The 20,088-nt window shown below is 37.9% G+C and overlaps 1 protein-coding gene and 1 long non-coding RNA gene across 7 annotated transcripts in view; both read left to right on the top strand.

Moving 5' to 3' along the window:
* Positions 1–20,088, top strand: part of SPAG9 (sperm associated antigen 9) — a 150,402-nt gene that overhangs the window by 17,702 nt on the left and 112,612 nt on the right. For all 6 annotated transcript variants that reach the window (XM_086358232.1, XM_086358223.1, XM_086358222.1 and 3 more), the window contains exon 2: positions 11,883–12,003. Coding sequence is in view for 4 of the 6 variants with exons in the window: in XM_086358223.1 (XP_086214349.1) it covers positions 11,883–12,003 (121 nt within the window). In the remaining 2 variants the exon portion in view is untranslated. The remainder of the gene's footprint in view (positions 1–11,882; positions 12,004–20,088) is intronic.
* LOC147351879 (uncharacterized) lies at positions 2,861–4,420 on the top strand. Its single transcript, XR_015147726.1, has 2 exons — positions 2,861–2,969; positions 4,320–4,420. It is a non-coding gene; the product is annotated as an uncharacterized LOC147351879 (long non-coding RNA).

The raw sequence follows: 20,088 nt of genomic DNA, 5'->3' as shown, positions 1-20,088 counted from the left end.
AGTTTTTTCTGCATTTTGGATTGGGGAGGGTTTGGGGAATTACATTCCTCAGGCATTGCTTAATAATATGGTTTGTACTCTTATTTCTTAAAAGATACTATATTGAAAAACAGTTATATTTAAATGAACTGAGTTTAACAATAATTATTTAAAATAATGGAAATGTTTCTTTCCCCCACTTTGCAGAGTAAATGGGGGTGGTGGGTAATGGTAGATTCTGAGCGGTAAGTCAGCCTTTTATTTGGTGGTTTTTTTTTTTTTTTTTAAGAAAAATACTATATACAAAGTTACTACTTTAAAGGTTGTAGAGGTTTTTTGCTTGTTTTTTGTCTGTTAATATCTTTCACTGGGGCTTCCCTCATAGCTCAGTTGGTAAAGAATCCACCTGCAATGCAGGAGACCCTGATTCGATTCCTGGGTCGGGAAGATCTGCTGGAGAAGGGATAGGCTACCCACTCCAGCATTCTTGGGTTTCCCTTGTGACTCAGCTGGTAAAGAATCCGCCTGCAATGTGGGAGACCTGGGTTCGATCCCTGGGTTGGGATGATGCCCTGGAGAAGGGAAAGGCTACCCACTCCAGTATTCTGGCCAGGAGAATTCCATGGACTGTATAGTCCTTGGGGTCGCAAAGAGTCAGACACGACTGAATGGCTTTCACTTCACTTCACTATCTTTTTCCAATAAGCAACAGTCCTAGGGACTTTTTTTTTTAGCTTAAGGACCATGCCTTTTCAAACCTTTGTTTTTCTCCAGAACATTGTGGCAGAACAGCTCCTATAAGCCATCTGAACTTGAAACCATTTTGCTTCATCACAAAGATTATTCTTTTTGAATCCTGAGGTGAATTTGTATACTGACTTTTTTTTTTAAAACTCTCAAACTCTCATTGCTCCCAAGAGAGTTTGTCTGGAGTCACATTTGTTGTTGGCCAATTAGTTATTGAAAGGAGAAAGGAGTATCTAATGAAAATGTATTGGTAACACAAGATGAAAAAGCCCATTCGTGGGCTTTTATCCCAGTCCCCTAACACTTTTTAAAAAAACTGTGTGTGAGAGTAGCTTAGAAAAACGGATGGATAAACAGGTGGGTTGTGGAGAGGTGTGTATCCTATACCAACATAGGGATCTGACAGACTCTCCTGTGTTGGGGGAAAGGAACCAGAATTCTCTAGGATAGTATTGTTTTGTAGTTTGAGAAACTGCCTCTCTCCTGCCTTGATTTTGATATTGCCCTAACCCTACCATTTGCTAAATGTAATGTGTAGGGTGGCCATTTTTATAAAATTACGCTGCTGGCAAGAAATTGAATCACATTAAATCAATGATGAATGCTTACAGGTTTCTTATGAGCATTCATTTACTTTTTTTTTTTTAACTGTCTCTGGCTAGGGTACAGCCTCCAAAATCCTATTTACTTTGCCTAAATAAAAGCTGTTATTCTTTTTATTTTGGTGACTGTGATGCAAGGTTGTGGCATCTTAGTTCCCTGACTATGGACTGAACCTATGCCCCCACAGGGAAAGCGTGAGTGTTAACCACTGGACCATTAGGGAATTCCCTAAAAGTACTGTTTCATGCAAGTTATAGTAATAATAAGCTTTCTGGAATGGATCCACACTTCAATATTCTAATCCTGAAATTCATCACTCTTGTATTTTAGCATTCAACTTCAGCAGGTCTAATACACGGTCATGGTGTATATGTAACATGTTCAATAGTTAAGATGTGTTCCAGCTCCTTGTGACCCCATGGACTGTAGCATGCCAGGCTCCCCTGTCCTTTACTATCTCCATGAGTGAGTGAGTGAGTGAAAGTTGCTCAGTTGTGTCTGACTCTTTGTGACCCCATAAACTATATAGTCCGTGGAATTCTCCAGGCCAGAATACTGGAGTGGGTAGCTTTTCCCTTCTCCAGGGGGCCAGTTGTATATAATTAAAACTGAATTATCCCTTCACATTGATTTCCCTCTGTTTCAGTATTCCATTTCAGATTTTTTTGATTAACTGCATTTCAAAAAATGCTCTTGGAAACTTCCCTGATTGTCCAGTGGTTAAGCCTCCACATTCCCAATTCAGTGCACATGGGTTCAATCCCTGATCAGGAAACTAAGATCCTGCATGCTGTAATTAAGACCACATGCAGCCACATTAGGAAAAAAAACAAAAATTTTTGGTCAGATAAATGATAATATTAATGAATGCTTGATAGATCAAGCTTTTTCTGAGATGAAATGCAAGTAAATCAAGGTTCATCCTTAGCTCTTGAGCCACCTTTAAAGGGGTATAGGCCTACAGTTTGCATTTCCCCCTTTCCTTTATTAATTTTACATGTTTATTGCAAAAACAGAAAACCCAGGATCTTTAGACTTCCTTCTTTTTTTGTCGTTGGCTTCACTAACCCTATATGTGATCTTAGTTCCCTGAACAGGGATAGAACCAGAACCTCCTGCATTGGAAGTGGGAAGTCTTAACCACTGGACTGCCAGGGAAGTCTGAAGACTACTTAAGAATAAGGCTATTGAAAAAAGATAAAGTCATCCTAAATCCCATTACTGTTAAACAGCCATTTTAATATAGGCCTCCAAAGCTTTTCTTTTGCCCACTTACTTTTCCTCCAGTTTATAATTGTAGGATCACACTATAGATGAGGTAATATATCAAAGCTCTTAAAGTATGATAAAAGTAACACTTTTTTCATTCATTCTCTAAGGACTTTGATCCACATTGCTAACTTTGATGTTGGTTGTACCAGTTAGATTCCAAATAATGAGACACCTTTACAAATAAATATTCCATATGGTGCACTTGAATACCTCATAGGTAGTTTGCCTTGGTATTTAAAATAAATTCTATTATTCTATTCTTGTTAATGTTGTTCTGGTTCAGATCAGTGGCATGGCCTGGAGCTTTCATCTGGAGATCCAAGAGCAACTGGCCACCAAAGGGACACCAGCCCAGCCAGCCCTCCCAGGTGGGACGGGTGGGGGCTTTGGGGCAAAACATTGTAATTGTCTCCTCCTTGGATAAAGAATCAAACAGCCTTACAACCAAGAAATGGTGTGGACCCCCAGAACCTGTGGTTTGCAGAACATAGGGAAAGCATCTCAAAAAGGAGATGGGGCTCATCCAGCTATGAGGCTGTGAGAAGTGAGGCCATATGGGTGGACCCCAAGGATGTGCACTCTGAGAAAGCACAGTGTACTTTCTGGTGTATAAAGTTCCAATTTTCCTGGTTCAGCTCTTAAATTTCACACCATTTACACTTAAAATACCCCAAGAGAAGTTAGCAGTGAAGCCCTATCCACCATGTAAACCTCAGTGTGGATGAGTCTGTCAGTTCATTTCCTGCAAGAGCTTCCCTGGCTTCTCTGGTGGCTCAGATGGTAAAGAATGTGTCTGCAATGCAGAAGACCCGGGTTCAATCCCTGGATGAGGAAGATGCCCTGGAGGAGGAAATGGCAACCCACTCCAGTTTTCCTGCCTGGAGAATTCCATGGACAGAGGAACCTGGTGGGCTATAGACCATGGTGTCACAAAGAGTTGGACATGGCTGAGCAATCAACACTTCCTGAGAGAGCACATTTTTCAAGGCAGAAGAGGTGAAAGGATGAAGCTTACTGAATACCAGGGGAAAGGAAGGGTTATCTCCTTCTAGCCCCTCCTCCAGCTTTGAGTTCCTCTTCACTTTCTGCCATAAGGGTGGTGTCATCTGCATATCTGAGGTTATTGATATTTCTCCCGGCAATCTTGATTCTAGCTTGTGCTTCTTCCAGCCCAGTGTTTCTCCTGATTTACTCTGCATATAAGTTAAATATGCAGGGTGTCAATATACAGCCTTGATGTACTCCTTTTCCCTCTATAAAAATAGAATTTATTGGCTAATGTAACTGAAAAAATAAAACAATTGGGAAATGCTGGCTCCAGGAAATATTGAATCTAAGACTCAAATAGTATTTCTCATTAGGGTTCCTTGCTGCCTCTGCCGCATGTTCTTTGTTTTCTTTTACGTTGATTTTGTTTTGAGGCATGCTCTTTCCGTCTCTTCAGCTGAGAAGAGGTATAATTCTTTCCAAAAACTAGCACGTGTCCCAGAGAGAGCACTCTGGTCAGTCTGGTTCAGGTTGTGTGCCCAGACCTAGGGAGGTGGAGTCCTCACTAGGCAAATTGTATGAGCTGAAACTGGGGAGAAGTTCTTCAAAGGAAGATAGTGTGTGCAGAATGTCTACTACAGTGATTAAAAAGTTTCAGGATAGATGAAGTAGGTAATAGCAAATTTCATATTAAAACTAGAGTGTATTTAGTGATATTTATTTCCTAACAGAATCAACCCTGTTCATTCATTGGAAGGACTGATGGTGAAGCTGAATTTTGGCCACCTGATGAGAAGAGCCAACTCATTGGAAAAGACCTAATGCTGGGAAAGATTGAAGGAGAAAGGAGAAGAGGGTGGCAGAGGATGAGATGGTTAGATAGCATCAACAACTCAGTGGACATGAATCTCAGCAAACTGGGTGATAGTGAAGGACAAGGAAGCCCATGGGGTTGCAGAATTGGACGTAGCAACTGAACTACAACAACCAGTTTATTTGTGAACTATACATTTTTCTATATGAGTTTCAGTTTTTTTACTCTGAAAAATTTTTCATTTATTCATTTGTTTAACAAATATTTGAGCACCTGCTATGCACCATTGTCATTCTTTGCACTGGAAATAGAACAGCTGCTGCTGCTGCTGCTAAGTCGCTTCAGTCGTGTCCGACTCTGACCCCATAGACGGCAGCCCACCAGGCTCCCCGATCCCTGGGATTCTCCAGGCAAGAACACTGGAGTGGGTTGCCATTTCCTTCTCCAATGCATGAAAGTGAAAAGTGAAAGTGAAGTTGCTCAGTCGTGTCCAACTCTTAGCGACCCCATGGACTGCAGCCTACCAGGCTCCTCCGTCCATGGGATTTTCCAGGAAAGGGTACTGGAGTGGGGTGCCATTGCCTTCTCTGAAATCCAACAGCAAACAAAACAAATCCCTGCTCTCATGAAACCTACGTTCTAGTGAGGCAAGGCAGGTAATAAATAAGATAAATTACTGAAATATATAGGAACCAGAGACCCCACAGAGACTGAGCCAGAACTGTGTTTGAGTGTCTTTTGCAGAGGTACGGGTCAGCAGTGACCTGCTACAGGGGCAGGGGCTCTGGGTGCAGCAGACCTGGGTATGGCATAAGCCCTCTTGGAGGAGGTTGCCATTAACCCCACCATAGAGCCGCCAGAACTTACACAGGACTGGGGAAACGGGCTTTTGGAGGGTACAAACAAAACCTTGTGTGCACCAGAATCCAGGAAAAAGGAGCAGTGACTGCCACAAGACTGACCCAGACTTGCCCGTGAGTGTCCTGGAGTCTCCAACAGAGGCATGGGCTGTCGGTGGCCTGGTGCAGGGTTGGGGGCACGGAGTGACTCCTTACATTGGAGGTAATGAAGATAAGGGCATGAAGGAGGCCAAACCATAGTTTGGCCTCAGGTCAAACCATAGGGAGGGAACACAGCCCCGCCCATCAACAGAAAATTGGATTGAAGATTTACTGAGCATGGCCCCGCCCATCAGAATAAGACCCAGTTTCCCCACAGTCAGTCTCTACCATCAGGAAGCTTCCATAAACCTCTTATCCTTATCCATCAGAGGGCAGACAGAATGAAAACCACAGTCACGGAAAACTAACCAAACTGATCACATGGACAACAGCCTTGTCTAATTTCATGAAACCATGAGCCATGCCTTGTAGGGCCACCCAAAACAGATGGGTCATGGTAGAGAGTTCTGACAGAACCTGGTCCACTGGAGAAGGGAATGGCAAACTACTTCAGTTTTCTTGCCTTGAGAACCCCATGAACAATATCAAAAGGCAAAAGATAGGACACTGAAAGATGAACTCCCTAGGTCTGTAGGTGCCCAATATGCTGCGGGAGATCAGTGAAGAAGTAACTCCAGAAAGAATGAAGAGCTAGAGTTAAAGCAAAAACAGCGCCCACTTGTGGATGTGACTGGTGATTGAAGTAAAGTCTGATGCTGTAAAGAACAATATTGTATAGGAACCTGGAATGTTAGGTCCATGAATCAAGATAAATTGGAGATGGTCAAACAGGAGATGGCAAGAGTGAACATCAACATTTTAGGAATCAGTGAGCGAAAATGGACTGGAATGGGTGAATTTAACTCAGATGAGCATTATATCTACTACTGTGGGCAAGAATCCCTTAGAAGAAATGGAGTAGCTCATAGTCAACAGAAGAGTCTGAAATGCAGTACTTGGGTGCAGTCTCAAAAATGACAGAATGACCGCGATTCATTTCTAAGGTAATGCTGAAGAAGCTAAAGTTGGACGGTTCTATGAAGACCTACAAGACCTTTTAGAACTCACGTCCAAAAATGATGTCCTTTTCATTATAGGGGACTGGAATGCAAAAGTAGAAGGTTAAGAGATATCTGGAGTAACAAGCAAATTTGGCCTTGGAGTACAGAATGAAGCAGGAAAAGGCTAACAGAGTTCTGTCAAGAGAACGCACTGGTCATAGCAATCACCCTCTTCCAACAACACAAGAGACGACTCTACTCATGCACATCACCAGATGGTCAATACTGAAATCAGATTGATTATATTCTTTGCAGCCAAAGATGGAGAAGCTCTATACAGTCAGCAAAAACAAGACCGGGAGCTGACTGTGGCTCAGATCATGAACTCCTTATTGCCAAATTCAGACTTAAATTGAAGAAAGTAGGGAAAACCACTAGACCATTCAGGTATGACCTAAACCAAATCCCTTATGATTATACAGTGAAAGTGATAGATTCAAGGGATTAGATCTGATAGACAGAGTGCCTGAAGAACTATGGACAGAGGTTCGTGACACTGTACAGGAGACAGTGATCAAGACCATCCCCAGAAAAAGAAATGCAAAAAGGCAAAATGGTTGTCTGAGGAGGGCTTACAAATAGCTGAGGCAAATAACTAAAGGCAAAGGAGAAAAGGAAAGATATACCCATTTGAATGCAGAGTTCCAAAGAATAGGAAGGAGAGATGAGAAAGCCTTACTAGTTAGTGATCAACGCAAAGAAACAGAGGAAAACAATAGAATGGGAAAAACTAGAGATCTCTTCAAGAAAATTAGAGATACCAAGGGAACACTTCTTGCAAAGATGGGCTCAATAAAAGACAGAAATGGTGTGGACCTAACAGAAGCAGAAGCTATTAAGAAGAGGTGGCAAGAATATACAGAAGAACTATAGAAAAAAGATCTTCATGACCCAGATAACCATGATGGTGTAATCATTCACCTAGAGCCAGACATCCTGGAATGTGAAGTCAAGTGGGCCTTAGGAAACATCACCACGAATAAAGCTAGAGGAGGTGATGGAATTCCAGTTGAGCTATTTCATATCTAAAAGATGATGCTGTGGAAGTGCTGCACTCAATATGCCAGCAAATTTGGAAAACTCAGCAGTGGCCACAGGACTGGAAAAGGTCAGTTTTCAGTCTAATCCCAAAGAAAGGCAATGCCAAAGAATCCTCAAAGTACTGCACAGTTGCACTCATCTCACACGCTAGCAAAGTAATGCTCAAAATCCTCCAAACCAGGCTTCAACAGTATGTGAACTGTGAACTTCCAGATGTTCAAGCTGGATTTAGAAAAGGCAGAGGAACCAAAGATCAAATTGCCAACATCCGTTGGATCATGAAAAAAGCAAGAGAGTTCCAGAAAAACATCTACTTCTGCTTTATTGACTATGCCAAAGCCTTTGACTGTGTGGATCACAACAAACTGTGGAAAATTCTCAAAGAGATGGGAATACCAGACCACTTGACCTACCTCTTGAGAAATCTGTATGCAGGTCAAGAAGCAACAGTTAGAACCAGACATGGAACAACAGACTGGTTCCAAATAGGGAAAGGAGTACGTCAAGGCTGTATATTGTCACCATGCTTATTTAACTTATGTGCAGAATACATCATGCAAAATGCCGGGCTGGATGAAGCACCAGCTGGAATCAAGATTTCCAGGAGTAATATCAATAACCTCAGATACGCAGATGACACCACCCTTATGGCAGAAAGTGAAGAAAAGCTAAAGAACCTCTTGATGAAAGTGAAAGAGGAGAGTGAAAAAGTTGGCGTAAAACTCCACATTCAAAAAACTAAGATCATGGCATCCAGTTCCATCACTACATGCCAAATAGATGGGGAAACAATGGAAGTAGTGACAGACTTTATATTTTGAGTTCCAAAATCACTACAGATGGTGACTGCAGCCATGAAATTAAAAGATACTTGCTCCTTGGAAAAAAGCTATGACCAACCTAGACAGCATATTAAAATGCAGTGTCATTACTTTGCCAACAAAAGTCTGTCTAGTCAAAGCTATGGTTTTTCCAGTAGTTATGTATGAATGTGAGAGTTGGACTATAAAGAAAGCTGGGCGCCTTGATGCTTTTGAACTGTGGTGTTGGAGAAGACTCTTGAGAGTCTCTTGGACATCAAGAGATCCAACCAGTCCATCCTAAAGGAAATCAGTCCTGAAAATTCATTGGAAGGACTGATGCTGAAGCTGAAACTCCAATACTTTGGCCACCTGATGTGAAGAACTGATTCATTTGAAAAGACCCTGATGCTGGGAAAGATTGAAGGTGGTGGAAAAGGGGGTGACAGAGGATGAGATGGTTTGATGGCATCAGCAACTCAGTGGACATGAGTTTGAGTAAACTCCAGGAGTTGGTGATGGACTGGGAAGCCTGGCGTGCTGCTGCCCATGGGGTTGCAATGTGTCGGACATGACTTAGTTACTGAACTGAACTGATAGTGTTTTAGATGAGGATAAGTGCAATAGAAGAAGAAACAAGAGAAGTAGTGAGTGGGTGTTGCAGTTTTAAATATGATGGGTAAAGAAAGTCTTAGTAAGAAGCTAACATTTGAATAAAGATATTAAGGAGGTGAGGGCAGAATGAGACATTTAAATATCTGAAGGAAGAGTATTAGAGGATGATGTCAGATAAGTAAGAGTATGATTGATTATATTGGTCCTGTGGAGGCTATGGTTAAGGACTTTGGAAGAATGAAATCAGAGTATTTTCAGCATAGGCGTACACTGATGTGATTTTTTTAAAAGGGTCACCCTAACTACTGTGTGGAAAATGCATTGTAAAGGGACACAGGTGGAAGTAGGAGGCCAGTTTGGAAAATACTGCTGCTGCACTTATCCAGGCAATGGATAATGGTGGCACAGAGCAGCATGGTGGTGAAGATGATGAGAAGTGGCCAAATCTGAAGGTAGATTTGCCAGTGGATTGGATTGAAGTAGAATTTTGAGCCTGAGCAATTGACCATGGTAATTTAGTGAGCTAGGTAAGACCAGGAGGAACAAGCTTTGACATGTTAAGTTTAAGGTTCCTTTTTTATTTTTCTTTAATTATTTATTTATTTTTGGCTGCATTGGGTCTTCGTTGCTACATGCAGGCTTTCTCCAGTTGTGGAGAGTGGGAGCTATCTGTAGCTGCAGTGAATGAGTTTCTCTCATTGCGGTGGCTTCTCTTGTGAAGCACCAGCTGTAAGGAGCCCTCAATAGTTGTGGTTTGAGGGAGTTAGGACACTGGGCTTAGTTGTTAACTCTGCAGCATATGAGATCTTCCTGGAGCAGGGCTTGAACCCTGGCATTGGCAGTTGGGTTCTTATCCACTAGACCACTAGGGAAGCCCTAAGACTCTTATTAGACATTCAGATGAAGTTGTCCAGTGGGCATTTGAACATTGCAAATCTAGAATTCAGATCTGGGCTAGAGACTGAGTTAGAAATTTGGAGGTTGTTAGCATTCATTTAGCATTTAACATTATGGTCACTAGGTAATAAGAAGAAACAACGAAGAAAAAGAGTTGTGCAGGGACTGAGCTTACCGGCGTTAAGAAAGTGGGGACAAGAGGAGGAATGAAGACCAAGAAGGAGCAACCAGCAAAGTGGGAGGAAAACAAGGAAAAGATCAAATTGGGGGAAAATTTTTTTAAGGAGAAATGAGTAGTCAGTTGCCAGATGATGCAGATAAAACAATTCGTAAAACAAGATGAAGAGAGATTTATTGATAACTCCATAATGAGAGTGATTTTAGTAAATTTGATTAATTGAGATATTTCTAGCATGTGCTAGCACGTGGTTCAGGTAATTTAGAAGACTGTTCATTATTCAGAGAATCATTTAATATATATTTATTGATATTTCATTATTCTGTACTTTTCTGTTTTACATGTTATAGGCTAAGTTAAAAGATTTATATATTTTCTTTGAAATGCATATTATAATGAAATAGATACATTTTCATAAACATTATTTTGTCATCTTTTCCCTTCTATATTTGGAGATTTTAAACCTTCAGATCAGATCAGATCAGTCTCTCAGTCGTGTCCGACTCTTTGTGACCCCATGATCGCAGCAAGCCAGGCCTCCCTGTCCATCACCAACTCCCGAAGTTCACTCAGACTCACGTCCATCAAGACAGTGATGCCATCCAGCCATCTCATCCTCTGTCATCCCCTTCTCCTCCTGCCCCCAATCCCTCCCAGCATCACAGTCTTTTCCAATGAGTCAACTCTTCGCATGAGGTGGCCAAAGTACTGGAGTTTCAGCTTTAGCATCAGTCCTTCCAAAGAAATCCCAGGGCTGATCTCCTTCAGAATGGACTGGTTGGATCTCCTTGCAGTCCAAGGGACTCTCAAGAGTCTTCTCCAACACCACAGTTCAAAAGCATCAATTCTTCGGTGCTCAGCCTTCTTCACAGTCCAACTCTCACATCCATATATGACCACAGGAAAAACCGTAGCCTTGACTAGACGAACCTTTGTTGGCAAAGTAAAGTCTCTGCTTTTGAATATGCTATCTAGGTTGGTCATAACTTTCCTTCCAAGGAGTAAGTGTCTTTTAATTTCATGGCTGCAGTCACCATCTGTAGTGATTTTGGAGCCCAGAAAAATAAAGTCTGACACTGTTTCCACTGTTTCCCCATCTATTTCCCATGAAGTGGTGGGACTGGATGCCATGATCTTCGTTTTCTGAATGTTGAGCTTTAAGCCAACTTTTTCACTTTCTTTTTTCACTCTCATCAAGAGGCTTTTGAGTTCTTCTTCACTTTCTGCCATAAGGGTGGTGTCATCTGCATATCTGAGGTTATTGATATTTCTCCTGGCAATCTTGATTCCAGTTTGTTTTTCTTCCAGTACAGCTTTTCTCATGATGTACTCTGCGTATAAGTTAAATAAACAAGGTGACAATATACAGCCTTGACGAACTCCTTTTCCTATTTGAAACCAGTCTGTTCTTGTTCCATGTCCAGTTCTAACTGTTGCTTCCTGACTTGCATACAGATTTCTCAAGAGGCAGATCAGGTGGTCTGGTATTCTCATCTCTTTCAGAATTTTCCACAGTTTATTGTGATACCCACAGTTAAAGGCTTTGGCATAGTCAATAAAGCAGAAATAGATGTTTTTCTGGAACTCTCTTGCTTTTTCCATGATCCAGCGGATGTTGGCAATTTGATCTCTGGTTCCTCTGCCTTTTCTAAAACCAGCTTGAACATCAGGAAGTTAAACCTTAATTAAAAAAAAATTTTTGAGGCCATGCTGTGAGGCATGTAGGATCTTAGTTCCCGTGACCAGGGATCAAGCCCATGCTCCCTTAGTAGATGTACAGAATCTCAACCATTGCACTGTCAGGAAAGTCCCCTAGACCTTTACATGAGACTGTTTTGAGTAGTTAATGGCTAATTGTGATTCTTGATACCAAGAAACACGGGAGTTTATAATGTTAATAAGTTTCATTTATCTAATGAAAATAATGTATTTTTTCTTCTTTATTAGAAATTCATTGAATTTGAAGACTCTCAAGAACAAGAAAAAAAAGATTTACAGACCAGAGTGGAATCTTTAGAATCTCAAACAAGACAACTTGAACTCAAGGCCAAAAACTATGCTGACCAGAGTAAGTAAAATATGTTAAAAGAGTGGAATGACTCATCCTGACATTTGACTAGGATTCCAAATATATGCTTGGAATTGTCACCCCAGACTCAAGAGAGAGATCTGAGATCTAGTTTTAGTATTTTTTGTTCACATTTTCATGTTGTACCCATGTCTGCAGGAATGACCCAAGTCAGATACCTATAGGACTCTCTTCTTCACTTTACCTCTCGGGTTTTGTTTGTAGTTTACATTGAATAGTAGTTAACATTATACTGTATCCATTATACAGGATTCTGGAGTGTGTACATGTGGATCATTTCTTCAAATTTTAATCAGCAACACAAAGTTCCATTGGTTTCTGTATTGCTTTGAAATTTAAAAATTAAAAGAAACTCTAGCTTTGGAGTATGTATAAAAAATTACTGAATTCTCTTTCATTCCTCTCTAATGGAAAACTGAGGGCATTTAGGGCTACAGAATGTCATTTTTCAAAATCATTTTATTTTCAATATAATTTCATATATTCTTGATTCAAAAATAATGATTGTTTGTAATTCTATAGACAAGTTCCCCCTTTTGGCTAATGAAAGTGGACCTAATTAAGTCAAAATTCAAAAAAGAAACATCATGGCATATTTTCATGTTTAATTCAGGCAGGTTGCTCTCCAGTTTTTTCTCCCAGAATTGTAGACTTTTAGAATTCTAGGGAACAAGAGATGCCCAGCGTTACTCTCCCCACATCACCCTTTATGGTCACATAGCGACACTGCTGTAAAAGCACTGGCATTTATGAAGAATAACTTTCATCAGGCTTAGAATGTGTGTAATAACTGCTGCTTTTAGGACTCTGGAAGAGTTCAGTAGAGCTAAACTTAGAATCATTGGGATTTTGCGTTTTAAGCATTTTAGAATTCAAGGAGAACTCACATGGCTATTAAGCAGATGTCATAGAAGGGAGCCAATGGGTATTTGGTAATGGAAGACAACCAAAATGAGACAGAGTGAGTGATGTGTCATGTTTTTTAGGCTTGTAGATACCTTGAGTGCTGTACTGTTCCTTTGTTAACTAACTTGATTGTGTTTTCATATCAAAGACATATTTTAGAACAAAACACTAAAGCTACAGTTGCGACAGAACAACCCTCTCACTCTTTTACCTGTACATTTTCCTCTTCACTTCTGAGGAGTATCAAGTTTTGTGTACGAAAATATTCTTTTGACTTTGAAAGGAACACCCTATCTAGAATCTTTTGATGCATTAAATAAGCTGCTTCTGTGATAGGAAATTATTAAAGGAAGAATTACCTTATACTTGATAACAGTAGCTTTTACACTTGATCTTAGCCAAAAGGCCAAGAAGCAATAATAACAGTAGCTTTGAAAATTAATATTTTATCCAGTCTAGTGAGTCATACCTACCTTTTTTGGAATTGTCATATTCTTTGGTATCCATTCCCTCATTTCTCTCTCAAAAGTACTGTACTGGTTACCATGGTTACCATGCGATGGACATGAACTTGGGCAATGGACATGAACTTGGGAGATGGTGAGGGACAGGGAGGCCTGTTGTGCTGCAGTCCATGGGGTCACAAAGAGTCAGACACAATTGGGTGACTGAACACAATTGGGTGATTTTTAAAAATACAGTGTCACTTAAAAATAATTGACAATTCTTTATGAAAGGGATGAGTAAATTATTCACCAAATATTGGATGTGGTCTTGAGCTAAATTTGATAGGAAAACTTTATTTTTGTTATTAATATAATATTCTAAGAATTTCTCCCCCTGGATATCTGTCATCCTCTGCTTTTTTCCTGCTTTTCCAATTTTAAATAAATCTTGTCTAAATAACAGTTAAAGAACTTAAAACTGTGGTTAATCAAAATTGACCATTCAAGTGCAAAACTAATAATCTCTTGGTCCATGAGTTAAGGCTATCATGAGTCTCCTTTTATGAATGCTTTGGGACTTGCTCCCTTCTCCTTTGATACTTCAGAATCTTTTCCATCTACTTGTTTTCCTCTCTCTTATATTTTTCTCTGAGTGAGTATGATATGAAATCTAAGAATATCTAAAATTTTTCTTCTCTTTATTTTACCACATTTTAAACATCTGAAAAAAATTATAGGTAGGAAAACATAGTTTGACCTTTTTCATTTTACTGCTTTAGTTTTTGCTTCCCCAGGTCTCCAATATGAATCAAAGCCCCTTTGTTTTTTAACAAAGTTGTTGGTAAGAGGTAATTTTAAAGTATCTTCAGTGCTTCATCTTACAGGAAAACTGGGACTGGGAAAATGTTTTGTAAAAAGATGGAAGCATGTATAAATGGATGATGTCAGAGTATATAAATTCTTTTTTGTATAATAGGATACATAATATCTTGACTTTAATCTTAATTCTATTTTATATTTTAAGACTGGGTAGTGATTTTTATTAGAGTCAGTGTAACCCAACATCTTTTTTTTAAATGTGTTTTTTAGTGTTCTGAACATCTATATTTAAGCATTTAAGGCCAAAGAAATTACTGATGATGATACCTATAGAGAGGAAGGATGGATCAGTTTTTTCTGTACTATTTTTTGAGTCCATATGATAACAATATCATCCAGTTTCCATGCTTGGTTTTATAAATATGTTAGAGTCTTTAACTTTAAAAGACTGTCAGTTTTGATTGACGTGTTTGAGGGCACATACCCCTTATAAAAAGCAGTCTCAGTGAAAGTCCAAGGTCTGCTTTCAGACTACTACTTATATTAAAGGGGGAAATTTTTATGTAGTTACTTGCTATTTGAGAAGCAAGAAAAAGTCAAGAAATAGGAACTGAATTAAAGGACATACTTGACAACTTTTAATACTATGGAATCTATCAGGTTTTTGTGGTGTGATTTTTAAATTTTTGATGATACAAAAATTTTGTTATAATTTTATGGTCATGTTTGATTTTGGAGATTTCTGGTTGCTCTCTTATAAAAAATTTGAACTACCTAAGAAATATTCTGGCTTTTCAAACATGAATAAAGCATTTTTTAAAAGGACGCATATTGTTTTATTTGAGAATAATATTAACACCTCTTGGTAGTTAACTCTTGTGAGCCTTAAGGAAGAATTTGAAATACATATGGAGTGGTAGAAGGAAGTTGTGGATTGAGGCCTTTTTGGTGCTTTTCAGCTATGAAAGGTGTCTACAGTCAACCTTACCATTGATAGTGGTAGCAATGAATTCTTCATCAGAAAACACTTTTTGTATTATTTCTGTTATATACTGATTATTTCTATTTTTATTAAACCAAGTACTGTCTTGATTAAGTCAAGTAAGTACAGACAGTTTAGTAAGTTAAAAAATATTAAACTACTACTGTCTGCCTAGCATTTAGCCCCTAGGTATGTTTTGGCACAGAACAGCATGATATGGTCATTGCAGTAAAGGAAATCATAATTTTGTGGGGGAAAAAGGTTATGTGTATGACCATCTCACCTTTCCATATGTATCATGCTTTTATATCACTACATAGTGTGTACATAATTTTTTATCTTTAACATTATCATAGGTATTTTCCTTATTGTATAATCTTTAATCATTATTTTTAAAAATTTATTTTAAATGAAACGAATATTTTTAATGGCAAAAGGTACAATTCACAAAGAAGATAGACATCATAAACCATTAGACACCTTAACAAGAAAGATACATAAAGCAAAAATCAGAAAAAATAATTATAGTGAGACATATTAACATTTGAGAATATTTTATCAAATGCAGAAAAAATAAGAATAGAGCATATTGAATGATGTTAATAATTTAAATATAATAGATTTATATTTAATTAATATCCTACACAAATATATTTAAAGTTTTGTATCTCATACATTATTAGACATCCATAGGACACTTAGAAAAACTGACAGAAAGATAAAACTAGTAAATTTCAAAAAGTAGAATTCTTTTGTGTATTTGTGTGTGATTCAGTTATATATATACACATGTTATTTTTGAAATTATTTTCCATTATAGGTTATTACAAAATCTTGACTATAATTCCCAGTGCTATATAGTAAACCTTTGTTGCTTGTTGTGTATCTATTTTTTTTTAATTAGAAAGCTAGCATTCTATTCATACTAAGTCAAACAAGTGGAATCAAAATGTCATAAATTTTTTAGTTAGGCAAAAATTTGTAAGTTTTCTAATATATATATGTATTATGCATATTTTTTAAGATATATGTATACAAAAGCTTTTCTACTACACTAAAGGCTTGAGAAAGAAAATAGATGGAGAAATTGGAAAACAAACTAAATGAAATTGGAACACTGAATATGAAATAGAAAAAGTGAAACAAACTAGATAAAAATAAAAGATCCTCATATAGTCCAGTTGTTTTTAAATATGGCTGCTCTTGGAGAAGGAAATGGCAACCCACTCCAGTGTTCTTGCCTGGAGAATCCCAGGGACGGGGGAGCCTGGTGAGCTGCCGTGTATGGGGTCGCACAGAGTCAGACACGACTGAAGCGACTTAGCAGCAGCAGCAGCTCATTAAAAACACATCTGGAGCTCTGAAAAAAAAAAAAAAAAGCAATAACTGGGCATTTGTATTTTTCAAAAAGTTCCAAGATAATTCTGATATATATCTGGACTTTAAAAAGTGCTTACAGGGAGAAGGAAATGGCAACCCACTCTAGTACTCTTGCCTGGAAAATCCCATGGACAGAGGAGCCTGGTAGGCTACAGTCCATAGGGTCGCAAAGAGTCAGGCACGACAGATCAATTTGTCAATGTCAATGTCAAAAGCTAGGAGGGATGGTGAATATACTTTAAAAATAATCTTGAGACCCACAAATTTTGCTCTTGTCTGACTAGAGAAGGGCCAAATCCGGTAAGACTGAGCTCTCTGCTCATTGTTATATCAAGAACTCTGGCATAGTTATCTCCTGTGTAGATGTAACTATTCATTGAATTAATGGAATTGAATAAAATCTTTCAATCAAAATAAAAATAATTACAGGTTTTTCTATTAAATGGCAGTTTTGGGATATAGAATTCTAATTCTGTTGACCAGTCATGATACAGTGGTATTAAGTGAATAATAGTTACATAATCACAATAGTAAAAGATGTTTATCAATTTTCATAATCAATAACCAGATAAAAAATGAAAGATAATTGCAATTGCAAGTCATAATGGGAACATGATTAACCTAACAATAAAAAATAATTACATACAATTTGGGGGGGGGTCAAGCAGAGTGATGTGGGAAGTGGAAGTGTGTACATGAACATGTTTTCATCTGTTCAGCCAGTCTATGTCTTTTGATTGGTGCATTTAATCCATTTACATTTAAGGTAATTATTGATATGTATGATCCTATTACCATTTTCTTAATTGTTCTGGGTTTATTTTCTGTAGGTAGGACTTTTCCTTCTCTTGTTTTCTGCCTAGAGAAGTTCCTTTAGCATTTATTGTAAAGCTGGTTTGGTGGTGCTGAATTCTGTTAACTTTTGCTTGTCTGGAAAGCTTTTGATTTCTCTCCATCAAATCTGAAGGAGAGTCTTGCTGGGTAGAGTATGCTTGGTTGTAGGTTCTTTCCTTTCATCACTTTAAATAAGTCATGCCATTCCCTTCTGGCCTGATAGGAGTTCCCTTGTAATTTGTCATTTTTCCCTTGTTGCTTTTAATATTTTATCTTTATATTTAATTATTGTTAGTTTGATTACTATGTGTCTCAGTGTGTTCCTTCTTAGGTTTATCCTTTCTGGGACTTCCTGGATTTGGTTGATTATTTCTTTTTCCATGTTAGGGAAGTTTTCAGCTATTATCTCTTCAAATGTTTTCTCGGGTCCTTTCTCTCTCTTTTCTCCTTCTGGGACCCCTATAATGTGAATGTTCATGCATTTAATGTTTAATAATTATTTTTTAAATGTGTGCTCACACCCCTCATCCCTCAATAGAAGCTGAACTTTGCTTTCTCCTTTTCTCTGAGAATTATTTAATGGCTACTTTGGTTTTTTACCTTGGCTACTCAGAAATTCAGAATAAACTTTTGAAGTACAGCCATAACAACTGGTTTGGCCCATATTACTTGAATGGTGTGTTTAAATTGTTTTTTCCTTGGTCCAAATTTTATACATATATAGTGAATTGTTAAGATACCTAAAATCCTTTCTGGAAAGAAGGAATACATGAATTGTAAAAAGTAAATATAGGTGAATTAAAAAAAATAAAAAAATTTCTATTGGTTGGCTGGACATTTTTTCCTAGTGTAGCAACTCATAATGAATATTTTTGTCACACCTGGATTGCCCTCTTTGGTAATTTTCTTAGGATATAGTTGGGCTTCCCTGGTGGCTAAGAAGTAGGTCAAAGAACATGAGCAAAGTTACAGAAGTGGGTCAGAGAATATGAACATTTAGTGGGTTTTGGTATTTAGTAGTATTTGGCCATTTTTAATGTGTACAGAATTGGAGAAGTAAGAATTAGTAGCAAACTCCATTTAATTTTTTATAACTCATGAATTTGAATCTTTATTTACAACATATTAGCCCCCAGAGTTGTTACAGAGCTGTTTATTATTTATTTGATTTTTTCCTTGGGAAAATTTTGTTGCCCTCAAGTTTAAAAGAGATGCTTTTTTCTTGAATTGTGTAGAAAATGGCAAGATTTAGTGATTTTAAGCAACTTTGATTCTTCCCTTTCTTCCTTTGAATGAAAATCCACTTTTTAAAATTAAATGGAAAAATGCTTTTGACACCTGAAAACATTTTATGGTAGAGTTTTATACTCTGACCTTTCTATACTTCTATCTCCCGTATTTGCTTTTCAAGTTTGGCATTGATTTTAGTCTAATGAAATACCTTCAAGTCTTTACCTGAAAGAGTTACTGGAAAGAGAGCTCTTCTTATTGATCATAAGAATTAGCACATCATTAGATGGAACATAGTGGGAAGGCAATAAAATCATTAACATATTTTTAATTTTAAAGGAATAAATGGCTTAAAACATACTTCACATTTGAGAATTATTATTTAAAAGTAAGGGCTATCTGTTAATGATATGGTTGATAAAGTAGAATTTTCACAACACAGAAGAAAAACAATCTTTTTCAGTTAACAGGTATAATTTCACACTAAAGTTAATAGTTGCTATGCTAAGTCACTTTAGTCGTGTCTGACTCTGTGCGACCCCATAGATGGCAGCCCACCAGGGTCCCCCGTCCCTGGGATTCTCCAGGCAAGAACAGTGGAGTGGGCTGCCATTGCCTTCTTCAATGCAGGAAAGTAAAAAGTGAAAGTGAAGTCGCTCAGTCATGTCCGACTCCTAGCGACCCCGTGGACTGCAGCCTACCAGGCTCCTCCATCCATGGGATTTGCCAGGCAAGAGTACTGGAGTTGGGTGCCATTGCCTTCTCCAAAGTTAATAGTTGAGAGGACCTAAATATTTTCTGTCACTATTTCTTAAGTTATTAAAAAAACCAAAAATAGCTTCAGGCCAATACAGAGCTTTATCAGCATTTTTACTGTACTTTGCAATTGGCAAAGAATGTTAATACTTTCAGAATTTCAATAATACTCTAATAAGTTACTTCTGTTTTAATTTTATCTTGTCAGTAGGCAATCCCTTTCTACATTATTTTTAGAGTGATGTAAAGAGATATGATGATTTATATTTTTGTTGAAAGCATATCTGTTAAGGTAGCTTTAAAGTTTCAGATTTATATTTCCTGATTTTAAAAAATTACAAAAATAAAATTTACTATATAGAAAGTTTTTTATAGTTCATTTAACTTGAATCTAGTTCTTTGCAATACTAAGAATATCTGTATATTTAATAGGCCTTATATAAGGATTTTTTTTAAAGAGTACATGAGAGGGAAGCAATTTGGCACAGGATATGCAAGATAGTATTTATGCAAATACTAACATTTTATTGCTTCTGCTTCATTAGGTAATACCTATGTGGCCTTCAGATCTGTTTTATGTTTTTTTAATCTGTATTTGGAGTGTTTGATTTCTGTAGACGTGTTGTTGATTGAGAAGGTTGAAGTTCATAATTAATATCTAGAATAAAGTTTCATGGAAAATTAATTTTATGAGTAAGAGCTAAAGAATTG

The sequence above is a fragment of the Bos grunniens genome, chromosome 19 (genome assembly GCF_055505025.1).
Source record: "Bos grunniens cultivar Pamir isolate PY7600 chromosome 19, Bosgru_T2T1.0, whole genome shotgun sequence".
NCBI lineage: Eukaryota > Metazoa > Chordata > Mammalia > Artiodactyla > Bovidae > Bos > Bos grunniens.
Note: the sequence above shows the minus strand (reverse complement) of the source record. Positions and strands in the feature narration are given on the sequence as shown.